This window comes from Rhinoraja longicauda, chromosome 32 (genome assembly GCF_053455715.1).
Source record: "Rhinoraja longicauda isolate Sanriku21f chromosome 32, sRhiLon1.1, whole genome shotgun sequence".
In the NCBI taxonomy this organism is placed as follows: Eukaryota; Metazoa; Chordata; class Chondrichthyes; order Rajiformes; family Arhynchobatidae; genus Rhinoraja; species Rhinoraja longicauda.
This window is the reverse complement of record NC_135984.1, coordinates 15,242,035-15,262,217: the sequence shown is the minus strand read 5'-3', so window position 1 is coordinate 15,262,217 and position 20,183 is coordinate 15,242,035. Positions and strand designations below refer to the sequence as shown.

Sequence of the window (20,183 nt, the reverse complement as noted above, 5' to 3'; positions counted from 1 at the left end):
CGGCACTTTCCATCGTCCGGTGGGGGCTCAGGACCTTCATCGGCCTGCTCGGCTCGGCCCTGGGACTTTCCATCGCCCGGTGGGGGCTTCTAAAGTCGGGAGCCTCGATCGCCTCGTGGCACCACGGGAGAAGGATGAGGAGGAGATGACTTTTCTTTGCCTTCCATCACAGTGAGGGTGTGCCTGGAGCAATCACTGTGATGGCTGTTTGTGTTAAAATTGTAATTGTGTGTCTTGTGTTTTTATTGTCTACTGCCGGACCCTGACGTGAGAGGACGCTGGCGCTATTTGTTCGCCGCTTCTCCGTCAGGAGAGTTCGTCTGCTTGTTTTTATGTCATGACTGTTTTTGTAAAGCGTATTTGAGCACTTGGAAAATCGCTATATAAAATAAATGTTTATTATTATTATTATTATAAAGACTCTCTATCGAATAATCAGTCAGTTTACAAAAATGTATACTCTATTGGGCTCAATCATGAACACAGGAACAAAAATATATCAACCTGCCTGATTGTTGCCCAGTAGAAAATGTCAAAAGTATTGCCTATCTAGAATCACAGAGGAATGCCATCTACAGTTGAAGTCTCAAACACCTGGGCAGTAAATTAAATGTATTTGAGAGCATTCTTGCTTCTCCTGGATTGCAAAATAATCAAATATTTCTTAGGACTTTTTTTAGCAGTTTCCAGCAGGCTAAATCTGATACGATTCAGTACAATATAAAAATCAAGAAACAGCAGATGCTAGATATCTGACAAAATACAGAAAATGTTAGAAACACTCTGCAAGTCTATGGAAAAGAAAGTGTTTAGCATTTCAGTCCAAAGGTTCTTTGTTCAAACTGGAAAAGTGTAAAGGAAAAAAACTGCAGATGCCGCAGTAAATCAAAGGTAGACACAAAATGCTGGAGTAACTCAGTGGGTCAGGCAGCATCTCGGGAGAGAAGGAATGGGTGACGTTTCGGGTCTAGACCCTTCTTCGGACTGATGAAAGTGTAAAAACTGGTTAGTTTCAAAAGTAAAAAACAAACTGCTTGAGGAACTCCTTGGGTCATTTCTCTACATAAAGCTCCTTGATGTTCATGTCATACTGAATTACATCAGGTTATATCTGCTGGAAACTACTTCAAAACGTCACATGAAACACCAAGTTATTTTGCAATTTCGGGAGAAACAAGGGCAATTCAAGTTCCACCAGTTCTTTTTTTGCTCTACATTTTTTTGCTCTACATTTTGCTCTACATTGCAGTTTGCATCTCCATTTTTTGTTCTACAGCTCTTTTTTTGATCTACATACCCTACATATGCAGCCTCTTGTGCCTCCAAGTTCGTTTCAAGTTGGAGAGAGCAAGAGTAGAGGTTGGTCAGGACAAAGGGAATATGTCCAATATTGCGAGGTTAAGGATGCACAGTTTGCAAAGGATCTCCATAAAAATATTTATCTGTTTTTTTCTCTTTCCACAGACCAGATCTGCTAGATATATCTAGTATTCCCCATTTGGTTTCAAGGTTCAGATTTCAGCAACAGCCCTGAAATGCATTTCACAGCTTTATGGCCCTTTATCTGTTTTCTTTCTCTAAAATCCCGCATTAATCTATTATCCAAAGGCTCTCTAAACTAGGGAACCCACGCTACTTAAGCAAATAATCTGGCCATTATCAAATCTGTTCTACGTTGCTATGAGCAAATTCATTCAGTGCTTCCCACGTTAAAAGTAACTACACTAATCACAATAATTATAATAGTTATTTCACTAAATGAATGCTAACTTGTTTTTTTATCATCATCAAATGCTTCTACAAGGTTCAAACATATGACATTTAGATTACAAATAACCTTCACACATTTGCTTTACAAATCTGGATAAACTGCCCAATTAGTGCAGACAATTAAATGCCTAAGAATGCACACTAACAGTTTTCCTTTAGAATGATGAAGCCAACTTTTGGGAAATTATTAAAACCTTTGTTATTTGATCTAAATGATCAACAATATTTTTGATGTGCAAATCATTAAAGACGGAGGTCTCATCAACTTGGTTCAACCAATTACTCCTAGTTTAGTCAATGAGTCACATCAAGGTTTCTGCTCAAATGTTTATACATATAAATTATACAATTATATTTACTTATCAGTGACCTCAATTTCTCACAAACTACTTTCTACCTTTGAAGTATAGTAACTGTTGCAATTTTATGTGTAGTAATATAATAATGATGACAAAATGGATCAGATCTTGCAGTTGTAATAATACCAAAACTAAAAGCATTCACTAATATTTCACGGTGAAACTTACAGCAACTCAAGAATTATGCATAAGAAGATTTGTCACTTTTACATAACAGCATTTTAAGCAGAAACACTGGACACTAAAGTAATACATTGAACCTCTGTGTGATTGATGATGCAGACAGACCAAGACAGATTAAAGAAACAATGTTTTTAGAGTGCACTAAAATATAACTTATTTTTGATACAACATTTCTTGGGTTTTAATTGTAATAAACATTACCACACCATATGAATAAATTACTTGTGAGTGAGATCAAGACAGGGTTATTAAAACAGTACCAAATAGTCAATGGTGAGCCAAGTGCAGGTAGGTTTCCCCCAGATCATATCGCCACAAAAAAATATATGCACAAGATTCAGCTGCAGGGGGTTTGGTGGTAATGGTTCCATTTCAGCTCTGGATTTCTGGGGCTAATCTACAAATAAATAATTATCCTCCAATTGGGCTCAACGTGTGCCTCAAAAGGGAGCCTTTACCATCAGCTACATTAACATAGCTCATCCCCATCAGAATAAAATAGCTACTTCACACTGCATACTGTCTTCCTAAAATGTGTCCTTTTAATTTCTAAGTTTAAAAATATATATGATGTCACAGCATCTCTGAGGTACATTTATCTACTGTTTACTTAACATGATTAATGAAGTATTTTCCAATATTCTCCATCTTAAGGCCTATAGATTTCCCAGAAGCCTAAATGTTCAATTCCTGGGGTTAGTAGATCCAGTAGATAGTTCAAGACACTCAACAAACTAATTTTTTTATGGCATTTTCTAGTTTCTTGACAAAACTGATAAAACTAGCCATTCAAAGAATTCACAAATCTATACAAATAAAATTGACTTGACTTGACTTGACAAAGATGCTGATAAACTCAAATCTCTTTTCAATGGTGAATTAGCATTAAGTATTATTTGAAAGCACTTTTAATACATCAAAGAGTGTAAAATGACACACCATCGAAAATGGTAATGTCCCTTCATGAATAAGGGCACATTCCAGCCATATGTCGTCTGCCCTAAATGTGATTTAAAACCCACTCCAATATCTTATACTGAATTACCGTCTTAATCAAATCTATCTAATAGAAATTCCACTACCACCTTCCTGGAAGAGTGGGAAAATTATTCGCTAATAATTATTGGTGATTCTTGAGAATTGACTATAATTATGAGTGATAATTACCAAAAGGAAGCTTACAATCTAATACTTCTGTTTCATTAGTGATCTTTGAAACCTTTCCCTCAGCACCACAAACATAATTAAAAAGTCCCAAATCCTTCAATTCAGCATTAGCAGACAAAATTAAATGCCAAGTGACATAACTAATGACGAAAGCCAAATCAAACAGATAGATTTGAAAAGCCATCTGAAAATGAGGGAAGTTGGGGTGGAGAGATTATCAGATCTTACAATTGCATGTCAATTCAACTTCCCTTCCCACTCTCACATCAATCTGTTTCTTTTCAGCCTTCGCCACTGCCAGGATGAGGTCAAATACAAACTACAAGCGCAATACCTCATATTTCACTTGAGTATCCTACAACTCAATGGTATGAACAATGAATTTTCCAGTTTCAGGTATCCCAAGCACTGGTGTTCCTATCCAAATCCTAACAGTCTACTATCTCCCTTGGTTCACCTTATCCATTTCCACTCTCTGCCTCCATTAACTGGAGTCATGACCCTACCCCACCTGGTCCCATCGCCTATGTACATATCCACCTGGGTTTCTTTCTCAATGAACTACCTTTCCTATGCCCTCCCCATAAGGATCTAACTGCCCATCAACCTTCCCTTTTTTGGTTCCATTTATCACCTTCCAGCCTCTGTCCCTACTTTCATCATCTTCCTCTTCCTCCCACATCGCTCTATCTTCCATTAAAAAAAATCTTATCTGTTTCAACCTACCACCATCAGTCTCTTTTCGAAAACTCCCCCCTTCACCTCCTGGCTCCATCTGCCCATCATCCCCCTTCTCATCTGGTTCCACATATCACCTGTCAACCCCTGTCTCACCCCTTCCTCTCACCTCTTTAAACTGGTTATCTTCCCTCCACACTCAGTCTTGATGCAGGATTATAAATAGAAACGTCAACCATCGCTTTGCTACCACAAATACTACTCGACCTGCTGAGCACCTTCCAGCATTTTATTTCCTTCAGATCTTGACAATCAGACATCTAAAGGGATGGATACTAACACTGGAATGTAGAAGACTGAGTTATTCAAAGGCAGAATTGGAATGTGGTAATCACATGGAAGAAATAGGTTACAGAGTTGGAAAAAGGCCAAAGTCTTGGAATGAGTGGACTCGAAATAACTGAAAATCAGAAAGGGATGTTGGAAAAGGAGGCCGTGTGGGTTTTGACACAGGTTGCAGAATTTAGGTCAATATACGTTAATGGGAGGATTAAAGGGCTGCAAGACTGGGTGAAATCAGTTGTGGTGAAAGAAAAGGATTTGTCTGCAACAAATGATTCGAAAGTAAATGACAGGCATTATTACAGAGACAGAAGTGGATTAACTTGGTGATGCAACTCAGCCAGAATCAATTAGCACTTATTTTTTTACAAATAGGTTTATTCATCCTCATGCAATGATCAGGCAGCAAGATCAAATTAAAAATCAATAAACTGCGGATGCTGGAAGTCTGAAAGAAAAACAGAAAATGCTGGAAACATTCAGCAGGTCAGGCAGATCTGATAAAGGTTCATTGACCTGGAATGATCACTCTGTTTCTCCATTTCCAAATGTTGGCTATCCCTCCTCAATGTCTCCTGCATTTTCTGTTTATTTTTAATTTCCATTAGATGTAATTGATAGCTACAAATTGTAATTTATGACAGAGGCCAAAGACAATCGTTTCAGTCTCCTCAATAATTAACTTGGATATATTTTTGATCTGGATGCCTGACAAAGTACAAATCGGAGGCAATTGAGAACTCAAGAGGTGGTGGGTGATGAGGTGAAGTTGGTTGTTATCATTGTACATATTTGGTGCAGTTCATGATGATGATGTTAAGAAAGCATCCGCTTGAAAAATACCACAGATTCATGATGGACCAGTGTCCTTGGTACTGCAACAGGAAATGAAGCTAGATAAGATGTTCCTCTGCCAACGAATGGATAGATAAGAATGAAAACAAGAACCACACACAACAGTATAAAGCAGGAAAGGTCTTGTAGGAAAGTGGTGCAGTTAATCATAAAATAAGCTATAGAAAAGTTCATAAGAATGAGGAGGTAAAGCATATAATTCATAGAGAGAATAGTACTTTAACAAGGGTTATTTCCAAAGCTGTGACAGGAGCAGAAATCAGCGTGGTAATATATAATATTGAAGTTGTGAGAAAGATGGGCATGGATTGGGAGGCCAAAACATCAACATAATAATGAATGGATTTTCTGAAGGAGGGTTTAATGCGAAAGGGATAACACCTGTTGTGAAGCAACTATTACGTTAAGCTAGCATGGATGCCAAAAAGGAAAACAACAATTGTCAGCAATTCAGTGCAATAAAAAGATTGATTTTAGATTGGAATCTAGATTAGTAATTTAATTTGCAATCAGGCAATTAACATTTTAAATAGCACATTTTTGTGCTCAAGTAAATTTAATTTACAAATCTGTCTTTCGAGTGTAGAAATGAGCAGAACAAAACTGCAGACTACAAAACAACTTTAAGTGAGGTCCAGACTGATCAAATACCTAAGTTGCAACATAATTAAAATCAATAAAGCTGTTCATTGTAATGAATAAGATTTATGTATTCATTATATTAATTGCAGCTGATTTAAAATTACTCTGCAATGTAATTCATGGAAAGTGATGAGAACAGAATGGTAATTCTTAGAACCATATTAAAACTGTAATCATAAATTTAGTCAATGGTTCCTTTCAATGTAACGGTCAGCAACCTGATCTGCCAAGTGCAGAAACTAAGTATTGCACCAGTATGTGCTCACAGCTGCACTGACCTCACATTCTTGAAAGTGGGTGAAAATGTCTTGAAAATGTTAAAATGAGAACATGAACCAGGAAATTCTGGAACCGAAAATGTATATGTGAAATCTATATGGTCGTTATTAATAGGTTACATTGTTAATAGAACATAGAACAGTACAGCACAGGAACTTAGCCCTTAGCCCACGATGTCTGAGACAAACATGTCAAGATCAGCACTTATGTGCCTGCACATATTCTATACCCCTCCATTACCTGCATATCCATGCCTATCCAAAAGCCTCTACAATGCCATTATCCTATCTACCTCCACCACCATACCAGTAGCATATTCCAGGAACTCAGCACCCACTGTGTAAAAAGCTTGTCCCGCACATCTCCTTTAAACTTTGTCCCTTCACCGTAGAGCTATTCCCTCTAGTCTTTGACATTTCCACTCTTGGGATATTTTGGGCATTTCTACAGGAAAAAATATTATTAAGCTGAAAAGGGTGCAGAAACGATTCATAAGGATATACTGGGGCTGGAGGAATGAGTTATAAAGAAAGACTGAAAAGGGTAAATCTGCATTGGAGCTACAAACCCAGCCCCGACACCCATGCTCCAAGCTAATCCACCATTTGGCATTACTGTAATATATTAGAGATGGGGTGAGATTAAGGCCCTGCTCTAATAAAGTAACACCTCCTTTCTTTTGTATTCCAGCTTGCTGAAGGTAAAAACAATTGGCTGCGTTAGCCTTCACATAATATGTTGAGCCTCTAATGAGTATGCTTTCAAGTTAACAATCATTTTTGCTGGACATCTTAAATCAAAATTCTAACATTCAATTGCCAAGCTCTGATTCTAACTTTCTAAATATCAGATTTCCAAAATAAAATCAATATTCCCTATGATAGACACAAAAAGCCAGAGTAACTCAGCGGGTCAGAGAGCATTTCTGGAGAAAAGGAATAGATGATGATTTGGGTCTATTCTAAAAGTTATTACAAATCTGAAATAATATTTAAATAACTGCTAAATTTACAGTATATTCTGCTTTACATATTCAAATTTACTGCTTGAATATAAAATATGAAATTAACAGTACTCCATCAGAAACTAGAATCAGATTGGTAACCTTACATGATTGTCATACTTTAAGGGCAGGCGCAGTTATATTCTGGAGACAAGTCATCAGAGGATCCTGTGAAATGAAGTTCCTGTCTTACCATTTATTTTTATATGGATAAAAATATATTTAGCAATATATTTAGCAGTTTGTATATTGCAGGAATAATATGGTTTAGAAAAGAGATAGTTTACTGTTGCTATTTATATGTATAAGAGACCTGTTTTACAGCACTTCACTTGTTCAATCCACAGTTCTATGTTCAATACCTACCTGGTTTCACTTGCGTCTCTCTTCTCACGAACTTTCAACCATTTCTTCAATAAGAAGCGTTTTCGACGTGGAGAAGCACTTGGTGTTGAACAATTTGACCATGGAGTATCCTCATCACTGGATGGAGTAATTTCAATAGAAGGAAGCTGAAGGTACTCTTTGATTATGGAGCCACAGTAAATATTGTTCACCATTTGTTCTTTCTCACTCTGAACATTTTTCCAGCGTTTCATTTTGAAACGTTTTCTACGAAGTGTTGGTGTTGAAGATCTTGACCAGGCCACACTGCCATTGGCTGAAGATGAAATTTGTACAGCAGGATGCAGCATATCAGTCATTTCTATGGTTTCAGCAAGATTCCTTTATGTGCTGTTAAACATAGCTCTAAAAATGGTCATATAAAAAATTGAATGTGCACCAAAGTCACACACAAGTGTCACCGTGAAATCAACAGGAAATCAATGAATCATGGGGTTAGATCCAGAACCTCTTCAATTTATTTATCTGTGATGTTCCTTTTAGATTAAATAGGGCATTCAAACATTTCATATAAATTGAATTTAAGATTTTGAAGGAGGTAGTCTTTCTAGTTGTTCATGAAATTGTAATAATAGCTGGTACTTCTTTGCTGTCCTTTAGGCCTGCTGAATGGATAAACTTTCAGCACCGAGTTATTAGCAGGCTGGTCGACTACTGACCCATACCTTTTCAGTGCAGATACTGTAAACAAAAGTTAAAAACCAATCAAAATCACAAAGGGGATAACACTGTTTATTTGAACAGTAGTGAAGTGATAAAATCACTAACCACCACGTCACACGTCTGCATGAGAATATCAGTCACATCAGGGTATAAATTTATCACAGTTTTACAAAAGGTAATTTTAATATATGCTAAATTAGAGAGACATAAAAAAATTAGTGACTTTAACCAGAATGCATATAAGGTAAATGCATTCCCTGAAGCATAGAGATTTACTTCATTCACTTAAACATACTGTACACAAATCAGGTGACTAATTAGTCATCAAGAAAAATAAAGAGTTTACCAATACTTATATTCATACTGTAATTGGACATTTTGAAAATATAATGCAATTCTTTGCTGGCATACCAGTGTTGTGATTCAAAACTATCAAAGGCATTTTTGCTGATTTGGGTGTGTACATGTGTTTCCATGGATGGTGAGAGAAGGGTAGAGGAGAATACGGAAACATTTTTCAACAAGCTGACTTGAAAGTTTTCCTTAAACAAGATTATTTCAAAGTAAATGAAAATATATAATTGCTTTAATTAAGATACTTGTACCTTCAAGGAAATACCTCTTTGGATTTATAGATCTTCCTCAAGACAATATGCAGAATATTCCCATTGAATGTGCCCTTAGAATGCACAAATCGCTACCCATACATTTTAGGCACAGAATAAAATTCACCCTTACAGACTTGTTATGAACAATGATAAACACTGTGGTTTTCATTGCCCCAAAATCCTGTTTTATGTAACTATAACAAACATCTTCTGAAACCCATACAAACACAGCAGATCTAGCCTTCACCATCTACTCGGTCTTTTAGCACGTTAAAATAATGATGTTTGCAGAGGCAACCTTCCATCCTCAAATACATTGCTGGCAGTCTTGGGAAAAAGGAGAGTTGATAAACATGTGAAAAAGTCACAGCCACAAAGAAAATAAGGTGAGGGGGAATGGAACTGATATGATTGCTCAGCTGGGACCTGGCAAATGGCCTCCACCTATGTTGTGATAAGTTAGTTTACTCTTCAGTTCCATTTCTTGATTTTCTTCTTCTCTACCCTCCACAGTATCTGAATGGGTGTAAACTATGGTAACAAATAGTTGCCCTCTTACCTCTGTGTCAAGTGTCTGTGGACACAATGTAAACATTCAAAATGGGAGCACTGACAAATGCCCCATTTGCCCCACTGACAAATGCCCCATTTGCCCGACTGACAAATGCCCCAAATTCATCAACAGTTCCAAATTCAGCCGACATATTCTTACAAAAAACTTCTCATAACAAAATTGTCATAGTTCTAAATTGTTCTAAAGTTTCATGAATTAATTTATCCCATTTCCTGAAAATATGAAAATACCGAAATATTTAACAGTTCTCTGGCATCATTGCTTTAATAAAATTTATTTTTAATAAAAATATTAGAATTAGTGGGGAAAATAACTGCAGATGCTGGTTTAAATTGAAGGTTGACACAAAATGCTGGAGTAACTTAGTGGGTCAGGCAGTATCTCTGGAGAGAAGGAATGGGTGACGTTTCGGGTCGAGACCCTTCTTCAGACTGATGTCAGGGGAGGGGGTGGGACAAAGATAGGATGTGGTCGGAGACAGGAAGACTAGTGGGAGAATTGGGAAGGGGAGGGGATAGAGAGGGAAAGCAGGGACTATCTGAAGTTAGAGAAGTCAATGTTCATACCACTGGGGTGTAAACTACCCAAGCGAAATATGAGGTGCTGTTCCTCCAATTTGCACTGGGCCTCACTCTGACAATGGATGAGGCCCAGGACAGAAAGGTCAGATTGGGAATGGGTGGGGGAGTTGAATTGCTAAGCCACTGGGAGATCAAGTTGGTTAAGACGGACGAGCCTGCAAACGATCGCCAAGCCTGCACTTGGTCTCGCCGATGTAGAGACGTTGACATCTAGAACAGCGGATACAGTAGATGAGGTTGGAGGAGGTGCAGGTAAACCTCTGCTTCACTCGTCTGTCTCCCGTGATGGAGATGGTGAGATCCAGAAACAGTAGGGAGATGTCGGAGATGGTCCAAGTATATTTAAGAGCAGGATGGAAATTAGTGGTGAAATTGATGAAGTCAGTAAGTTCTACTTAGGAACAGGAAGTAGCACCAATCCAGTTGTCAATGTAGCGGAGGTAGAGTTCGGGGATAGGGCCAGTGTACACCTGGTACAGGGACTGTTTGACATACTCTACAAAGAGGCAGGCCCATGCGAGTGCCTATACCTACACCTTGGATTTGGAGGAAGTGGGAGGAGTCAAAGGAGAAGTTGTTGAATGTAAGGACCAGCTCTGCTAGGTGGAAAAGAGTATTGGTAGACGGAAATTGGATGGTTCTGCGGTCGAGGAATAAACGGAGGGCTTTAAGACCCTCCTGGTGGGGGATGGAGGTGTAGAGTGACTGGACATCCTTGGTAAAGATGAGGGAGTGGGGGCCTGGAAAACAGAAGTTATTGAGGAGACGGAGAGCATGTGAGGTGTCTTGGACATAGGTAGGGAGGGATTGGACCAGGGGGATAGGATGGAGTTGAGGTAGGTGGAAATTAATTCGGTGGGACATGACAGGCAGAAACAATGGGTCTGCCAGGACAGTTGTTAGAGTTGTTCCCTAATTGAACAACTCAGTCAATGTGAATGCACACTGGCCTTCAAATTGAATTTCTACATCTTCTTTTTAATTTACATCTTAACTGTTATAATATTCTCTGGGCCTTTGCCAAAATTATAATTTCCTTTTATAGTCTTATTAGTGACATCAAAAGCAATTAATTGAAATCCTTATTTCTTTAGTTTTACCTCATACTTCTATCTCATTTCTTATTTCCCTATTTTACACTTTTAAAATTATATTTATGTATTTTAATATTTTCTGCTTCTGCATCTAATTGCATTTAATTTTTTTTCTGAAGTTAATTGTTCTTTTTGTTCCTTTTATTAGTTACATTTGTTTTCCCACGTTTGCTAAGACACAATGTTACCTCCCAATACTTGTATATAATGCCTCAATTCAGCAACAGGGCTCCTATTTTTAATATACACTATAGCATTGGTTAATCTTTTCCTTTCAGTGCCACTTTCCTGTCTAAACCCCAAATCCAACATTCAAAAATCTAATGACTTCTATGGAGAATACAGTCTATGACAACAGCTAGTAGAGCTCCTGCCTCACAGCACCAAATACAGGGGTTCAATCCCTGTGACTGTCTGGTTTTCCTCCGGGTGCTCCAGTTCCACCCACATCCCAAAGACATGAGAGTTTGTAGATTTATTGGTCTCTGTAAATTGCCCCAAGTTATCAGGAGCAGATGAGAAAATGGAATAACATAGAACTTGTGCGAAAGGTGACTGACTGTCAGCGTAGATAGTAGGGTCTGTTTCCTTGCTGTATCTTTAAACTAATCTCAGATTCAGCCTCCACAGCTCTCGAGTAGAGAATTTTAAAGATTCACTAACTAGATGAAGGAATTTCCTATCAACTGTTCCGAATAGCCACATCCCATTTCAGGACTGTAATACCTGGCACTGAACATCCCAATCAAGAGAAATTATTATTTGCATCTACCCAGTCAAGCCTTGTAAGAAATTTGTGTATGTTTGATTTAAATCACCTCTCGTTCCTCTAAATGAGTATATTGGTCTAGTTACTTAAATTCTCCTCAAAGGATGATACCAGCAATCAACCACCCACCAATCCCAGGAATTAGTCTAGTGATTCTTTGTTGGCACATCCTTGCCGGAACTATTATATATCCTAAGCTTGTGGGGCCAGCTTGTGCAAAATATTTTATGTGCAGCCTCACCAGAGCCCAATATAATTGAGATTAGATATCTTTACACTTTTACTCATAGCTTCTTGCAATCAAGGCCAAGATACTGTTCACCTTCCTAACTGCTTGCTATAAAATATTAATTTTCAATAATTTATGTTCACAGACATTTATGTAGCCTGGTTTTCTCTCCTGAAACCTCTCTGCACATTCCACACAATTCACTCCGAAACTCAAGTTTTGTTTCACCAACAAATTAATATATATTGCTTTTGGCCTGTTCATTAAATTTTGTTTAAATTAATTGTGAAAAGCTGAGGTGTCAGCAGTCATTACTGTTGCATCTCCTAGATTTTCAATCTATAAGCAACCTGTTTACTTACTCTCTATTTTATTTCTGTTAGTCAATCTTCAATCTGTATCAATATATTACCTTAACCTCAACATGCCCTCATTTTCATCAATAACCCACTGTGTAGCACCTTATCGCTAGTCCTCTGAAATCCAAATACACTACATCCATTGGTTTCCCCTTATAGATTTTGCAAATTACAACATCAAGAACACAAATAGGTATTCAAACATGATTTCCTTTCCTTAAATGTAAGTTGACCCTACAGTAATTTCTAATTGCCCTGTTAACATTTTCTCGCCATTTCCCCATTAATGCTAACTAGTCAGATGGTCTGCACTTCCGAGCTTCTTTCGTCCTCCTGTGTTCTGAAGCATGGATTTACAATTGTTACCCTTCAATCTGTCGGAACCATTCTACAATTCATACAAATTCATACAAAAACAACAAAAAACACAAAAGACAGACGGACTGCAGGCAAGCCGCTGCTGCGACGGCAGCGCTGGCTCCCACCATTTTTTGCTATGTGATAAATTGACAATCATTCCTGTATCTTCGTTGTGTCTATTACACTCCATTCTCTTCTCAGATATTTCCAATGCTACAGGTTCGATCGTACACAATGTGCCTCAGATGCAAATAAAAATCAATCTAAAAAAAAAAATCAATGTTTCTGCTAACCATGGTGAAGCCTTGCACTTTTCATTTTTGATAACTATTTAAAACAACTAAGCTATAAACATTTAGCTCCCGATGTAAGTTGCACACCAATATTTGTAGAGCATCCTTTACTGAACCATCTGCTGTGCCCACAGCAGTCAACGTAGCAACCCCAGCCAAAATATTCAACAGTTGCTCAAAACTGGAACTATCAGTTCCAAGCTTCCTGTATGGATTATCAAGAGCAAGAGTGTCAGATTGCAACTTTGCACCTGTCCAGCACAGAAAGGACTTGTATCAAGTGACATATTTTCATTCGAAATATTTTGTTTGCTAATATTCAAGTTAAGTAACTTTAAATGCTTCATGATGTGAGAGCTCCACAGCACTACAGGGTTGAGCATTCCACAGATTCATAACACTGAGAAAATAAACACTTCCTCATCTTCATCTAAAATGGTGATTCCGTAGTCTGAAACCAGCCTTCTATTTCTAGATTCTACAATGTGGGGAAACATCATCTCAATCCCTTTCAGAACCTTAAATATGTATAAGATTACATATTATTCTTCTAAACTTCTATGAAGAGTATCAAATCTGCTCAATCAATCCTCATACTACAAATCAAATCAGTGAACCTGCTCTAAACTCGCTCTCTAAACTAAATAAGACCAAAACAGTAAATAGTATCTAACACCCTGCACAGTTGCAGCTAGTTGCATTCAATGCCCTGCTGCCAAAAGAGCCAACATCCCAATTATTTTCATAATTACCTGTTTCAGCTGCATGTTAAATGTCCAAGTTTTGTATAAATGGATACCCAGATCCCTATGCACAACAGAATTCTGTCATTTTGTTCCCTGTAAACCACCACAGTGGATAACCTTAGTCTCCAACATTATGGTCGACTGCCAGACGTAATTGATCTACATCCCTTTGCAGACCAAGCAACATGCTTTCTCATTTGTATCATTCATTTGTATCATTAAGACATTTGACTTCAAGACACTCATTTCTTTCATTTATGTAATTAATATAATTTGTAAATAAATGATGCCACAATATCTGTCTGGGATGCTACAATGTTATAGTTTGCCAAACAGAAATTAATCCATTCATCCCACCTCTGATTTCGGTTAGTTGGCAAATCCTCTATCTGTGTTAATATATTATCCCCACCTTCATGAGCTCTTGCCTTGTACTGTAAGTTTTGATATAGATCTTATCAAATGCATTATAAAATTGAATACACATCTATAGGTTCCTTCTTATCCATGCTGTAAACTAAATCATTAAAGTACTCTAACATAATTGTTCAATACTATTTCCGTTTCGAAAAATCATTTACTTATTATTTCTTATTTATTAATTCTTCAATGTTCTTCGCAGAGACACAAACTTTTACTTTGGTTAATCTGTTCCTTTTCTAAAACTGGCACCACCGATCCTTACCTGCACTCCGGCCCCCTGCAGGCTGCTCGATCTTCGCCTCTTCCCTGCCCACCAGCAGGCCAGAGCAGACGACTCACCCGAGTTCCAGGCTCAGCTCCAGGCCAAGAGCTTCCACGCTGGTGGCTTCAAAGAATACAATATAGCCTGACTCTCCTGGATCCCCACTACTCCCCACTTCCAACCACTGTGTCCTGCTGCCCTCCCCCATCTTTACACCATGCTACTCCTACTATGCCCCCCCCCCCCTCACCAGTTCACCACTCCTCACATTCCCCTCCTCCCTGAACCCCCAACATCCCACAGTACCACTCCCGAGCCTCTTTCAACCCCTCTGCCCCCAGCCCTCACCCTTGTCATGTTTTCACCATCACCTGACCTCCCTCTTTCCAACACAGAATGGTCAGTCCTCAGTCAAGTCCTTACCTTTGTGCACCTTAATCCCCGCCTCAATGAATTCTAGGCCCGCCATGATGCAGTTTTTCTTCCATCACCTCCATCACCAGGCCTTTTACTCACCGCCAAGCGAGGACCCCTTCTCCTGTCTTCAACATTCCTGCTCCTCTTAGACTCCCCCCTGCCAGCCTTCTACCCTCTCTGGACATATTTATTTCTAACTACTGGCAAGACATCAACCATCTTCACTTCTCTACTTGCCTTACCCACTCCAATCTCACCCCCTCTGAACGAACAGCCCTCTGCTCACTTCGCAACAATCCCGACATTCTCGTTAAACCTGCCGACCAGGAAGGTGTCATTGTCATCTGGCGGGCTGACCTCCATTGTGCTGAGTGAGGCCAGGCACCAGCTCTCAGCTGGAGATATACCACCTCCTCATACTTACCCCTTGACCATGACCCCACACACGAACACCAGGTCGTTATCTCCCAGAATGTCTCTGATTTCATCACATCTGCCAATCTGCCCCCCTCAGCCTCCAACCCCGCATTGCCCGCTTCTACCTCCTCCCCAAAATCCACAAACGGACCGCCTTAGCAGACCCATTGTTCCTGCCTGCTCCTACGCACTGAACATATCTCCACATCCCTTGATTCTATCCTATTCCCCTCCCTTGTCCAATCCCTTCCCATCCACGTCCAAGACACTCACACACACTTCAATTCTTTAATAACCTTTAGTTTTTAGGCCCGCCAGTCACACATCTTTACTATGGATGTCCAGTCCCTCTACATCTCCATCACACACCAGAGCCTTATCAAGACCTTCAGTTTCTTCCTTCAACAGAGACCCAACCAATTTCCCTCTACTAACACTCTCCTTCCCTCAGCAGAATTTATCCTCACCTCAACAACTTCTCTTTCTCCAAGTTAAAGGTCAAGTCAAGTCAAGTCAAGTCAATTTTATTTGTATAGCACATTTAAAAACAACCCACGTTGACCAAAGTGCTGCACATCTGATTAGGAAAAAAAAGAAACATACAGTGGCAGGCAGCCAAACACAACGGCGCGGCCATCTTGAACAAATGTAGCTATAGCTCTCACACGAATCGCAGTCAACCCTTTTTTTGTTGTTGGTTATGTCGAATATTCCTTGTTCCAGGTGTAGACTGGTTCTATCATCTTACTAAAATGATCAACTCATAACCACTGTCTACGATCATCACAGTTTTACTTAAAGCACTACACTCTCTATTTTCCACACAATGGATCATTATCTTGCTGTAACATCCCATCCTCATCATCAATGCTGCATCTCTTGCAAGGGCAAAAACAGAAGTCGAACTCTCAACATGATATTTTTTATTCAAGCCCATAAACTCTCAACTAATAGAATGACTGTATCAAAAATAATGCCACTATTTTCTAAATGGTATATTTGCAGGCACTGTGATCGACATTTACAATGTAGCGATCAGCTGTGTTTATGTGGACTAATTATTTCAATTGGATAGGTTAGGTGGAGCCTTGTAATAATGATTCACACAAGAGTAAATGTGATCATGTTTATTTCTCCATCACTGCCACTCATGAACTTTAATTATGGAAATCATTAAGTCACTGTTTAGTTACATGTATTCCAAGAATAAAAAATAAGTGAAATAATTGCTTAACACATCATTTCATATCATTGTCAATAATTAAGGTCAGATGTTATCTTCCAAGGTCTTAATGGAGCATAAATCGCATCTGTACAATTTGCAGTAAACAGTGTGATTGCTTTAACCAATGTTGCTATAAAAAAGAACAAAAATCCTCAGCTGCAAAAATTTAGCTTGGGTCAACTAAAAATACCTTCCTCTTTAACTACCTAAAATAGATTTTAAAAAATCTACTTTCTACTTCAAATAGCACAAATCGTTTTCACCAGGATTTTTTCCTCAAAGCCAATCATGCCAAATTTGCACTGTTTCTCCCTAACAGTTGTGTTTAAAGAGCTTGTAGTTATAGCATGATTTTTTTTAAAAGATCAGTGGATTAAATGGCTTGATTAACCTAATCTGTCATCTTTCAATGATTCACTGGTACTTCAAAATATACCATCCATGCCACTGCAGTTGCTAGATCTTTATTTAGTTTATTTATATAACTAAAATGGGTCACTATACAATCTTTATATGGAGAAATAGCACAGAAATGCAAACATTAATCTGTGTTCTGCCACTTTTAACTTAGGATTTTACACATTTGACAAGCTCTTCAACTGATTTACTTCATAGAATTGATTTAACCATACAAGGCCAAGGTTGTTTTAATGTTTTTTTAATCTGTGAAAACAATTGTGACTCAGATTAATTTTGAGAAGTTAAATAATTATTAGGCTTCTCCACATGCTTCCAGCCACCCACAGCAAAGAGCCAACAATAACACTTTATGCACAGTGAGTTAAGATTCAAGTTGCTTGACTGAACCCATCCAGTTTTTCATCATTCTGTAGTGGGTGCGGTCACCGCGGAAATCAGGCCAGACGCCAGGTGAGTAGTAGCTATACTTTATTTCGCAAGGCACACAAACACCGCACTCAAGAACTCGTGAGTCGACACACCCAAAACCTTTTATAGGCCCAGACCACCTGACCCAAGGGAACTGACCCAGGAAGTGACCTAATCCCTCCCGTCCACTGAGTGCCGAGTGGAATGATCAAGGGAGTGGCCTAGCCCCCGGGCGCCGCCACAGGACCCCCCCCCCCAAGAACCAAAGGCACGAAACGGACAGGGGGACGGACGAAACAGCCAGCCCGGGTGCGCGCCACGGCGGGCGCAGGAACCGGAAACACCCCGCCAGGGGAAGGCACCCGCGGGAACTCCAGGGGTAAGGGCCGGGACGCGGGACGACCCCGAGGGCGAGGCTGCGCCAGTAGAACCGGCTGGCTAACGTCCACGTGCGCCGGCTTCAGCCGCGAAAGAGAGACCGTCTCAGAACGACCCCCCATGTCCAACACGAAGGTGGCAGAGCCCCGCTCAAGCACTTTGAACGGTCCCTCATAAGGCCGCTGAAGGGGTGTCCGGTGGGCATCCCGACGCAGGAAAACAAAAGGACAGTCCTGCAGGGCGGAAGGGACATGTGACTGCACCGAACCTTGGCAAGACGTCGGCACTGGCGCCAGCGAGCCTACCGTCTCCCGAAGGCGTTGCAGGGCGGCCGAGGGCTGTTCTGCCTGACCCTGGGCGGAGGGAACGAACTCCCCGGGCACCGTCGGCGGAGCCCCGTACACCAATTCCGCCGAGGAGGTGGCCAAGTCCTCCTTGGGGGCGGTGCGGACACCCAGTAAAACCCACGGCAACGCGTCAACCCAGTCCGGGCCAACGAGCCGGGCCTTCAGAGTGGCCTTGAGCTGGCGGTGGAAACGCTCCACCAGGCCGTTCGCCTGCGGATGGTACGCTGTGGTGCGGTGCAGGTTAACCCCCAGCAGTTGGGCCATGGATGACCACAGCTCGGAGGTGAATTGCGGCCCCCTGTCGGACATAATGTCGAGCGGAACCCCAAACCTGGCAATCCAATTTGCCGCCAAGGCACGGGCACAAGTAGAGGCACACGTGTCCGGCAGTGGAACTGCCTCCGGCCACCGCGTGAAACGGTCCACCATTGTCAGGAGGTAGGTGAAACCCCGAGAAGGCGGCAGCGGCCCCATGATGTCCACATGGATGTGGTCAAAACGGTGGCGAGGGATGGGGAACTCCTGGAGCGGCGCACGCACATGCCGCTGTACATTTGCAGTTTGGCACGGGATGCAGGTGCGTGCCCAATGTCCAACCTGCTTGCGTAACCCGTGCCAAACGAAACGGGAAGCCACGAGGGTCGTCGTCGCCCGAATGGAAGGGTGGGACAGCCCGTGGAGCACCTCGAACACCCGGCACCACCAGGCAACAGGCACGATTGGGCATGGCTGCCCGGTGGACACATCGCAAAGCAGCGGCGCGCCCCCAGTGCCACAGGGAACGTCCTCCAACCTCAGGCCCGAAACGGCAGTACGGTAGGCGGACATTATCGGACAACTGGGCCGCCGCCAGGGCTGAGTAGTCGATGCCATCGGCCACTTTCCGGACGCCGTGGACCGCGGGTCGAGACAAGGCGTCGGCCACCCGGTTGTCTTTACCCCCGATGAAACGGATGGAGGTAGTGTATTCCTAGACGAAAGCCAGCTGCCGCTGCTGGCGAGCTGACCATGGGTCGGACACCTTGGCGAACGCAAAGGTGAGGGGCTTGTGGTCCGTGTACGCGGTGAAAGTCCGCCCCTCGAGAAAATAGCGGAAGTGGCGGACCGCAAGATAAAGGGCAAGGAGCTCGCGGTCAAAAGCACTGTAGTTCCGCTGTGCGCCGCTGAGGTGCCTACTGAAAAAAGCGAGAGGCTTCCAACACCCATCCGTGTGCTGTTCGAACACCGCCCCAACCGCTACTTCCGAAGCGTCGACCGTCAGGCTGGTTGGTGCATCAGCCCGTGGATGCATGAGCATCGTGGCCGCAGCCAAGGCTTCCTTGGCGTGTTGGAACGCCGCCACCGCATCGTCGGTCCATTCGACCTCCCTGCGCTTGCCCGCCATGAGGTGGAACAGCGGGCGCATGATCCGGGCTGCAGACGGCACAAATCGGTGGTAAAAGGCCACCATCCCCACAAACTCCTGGAGGCCCCGCACGGTGGTCGGGCGTGGAAACTGGCGCACCGCGTCCACCTTGTTCGGGAGCGGCAGCGCCCCGTGCGGGGTCACGTGGTGGCCCAGGAAATCGATGGATGGCACCCCGAAAAGGCATTTGGTGATGTTGATGGCAAGCCCATGATCGCTAAGGGGTTGGCATAGCTGGCGGAGATGGGCAAAATGCTCCTGTCTCGAGCGGCTCGCCACCAAAATGTCGTCAAGGTACACGAACACGAATTCCAGGCCACGGCACACACAGTCCATAAGCCGCTGAAAGGCTTGCGCAGCGTTCTTGAGTCCAAACGGCATGCGGAGGAATTCGAAAAGGCCAAATGGCGTCACGATTGCCGTCTTGGGGACGTCGTCGGGGTGGAATGGAATTTGGTTATAGCCACGCACCAGGTCGACCTTGGAAAATACCGTGGCGCCAGCCAGGTGTGCATTAAAGTC

The 20,183-nt window shown here is 41.6% G+C and overlaps 1 protein-coding gene across 13 annotated transcripts in view; it reads right to left on the bottom strand.

Annotated features, from left to right (window-relative positions):
* LOC144608748 (protein Aster-B-like) overlaps nt 1-20,183 on the bottom strand; it is a 395,300-nt gene that overhangs the window by 262,689 nt on the left and 112,428 nt on the right. For 8 of the 13 annotated variants that reach the window (XM_078426795.1, XM_078426797.1, XM_078426796.1 and 5 more), the window contains exon 2: nt 7,645-8,364. The exons of the other annotated variants lie outside the window; for them this stretch is intronic. In XM_078426795.1, coding sequence (XP_078282921.1) covers nt 7,645-7,982 — 338 coding nt within the window. In that variant the 5' untranslated portion in view covers nt 7,983-8,364. The remainder of the gene's footprint in view (nt 1-7,644; nt 8,365-20,183) is intronic. 13 annotated transcript variants of the gene reach the window in all.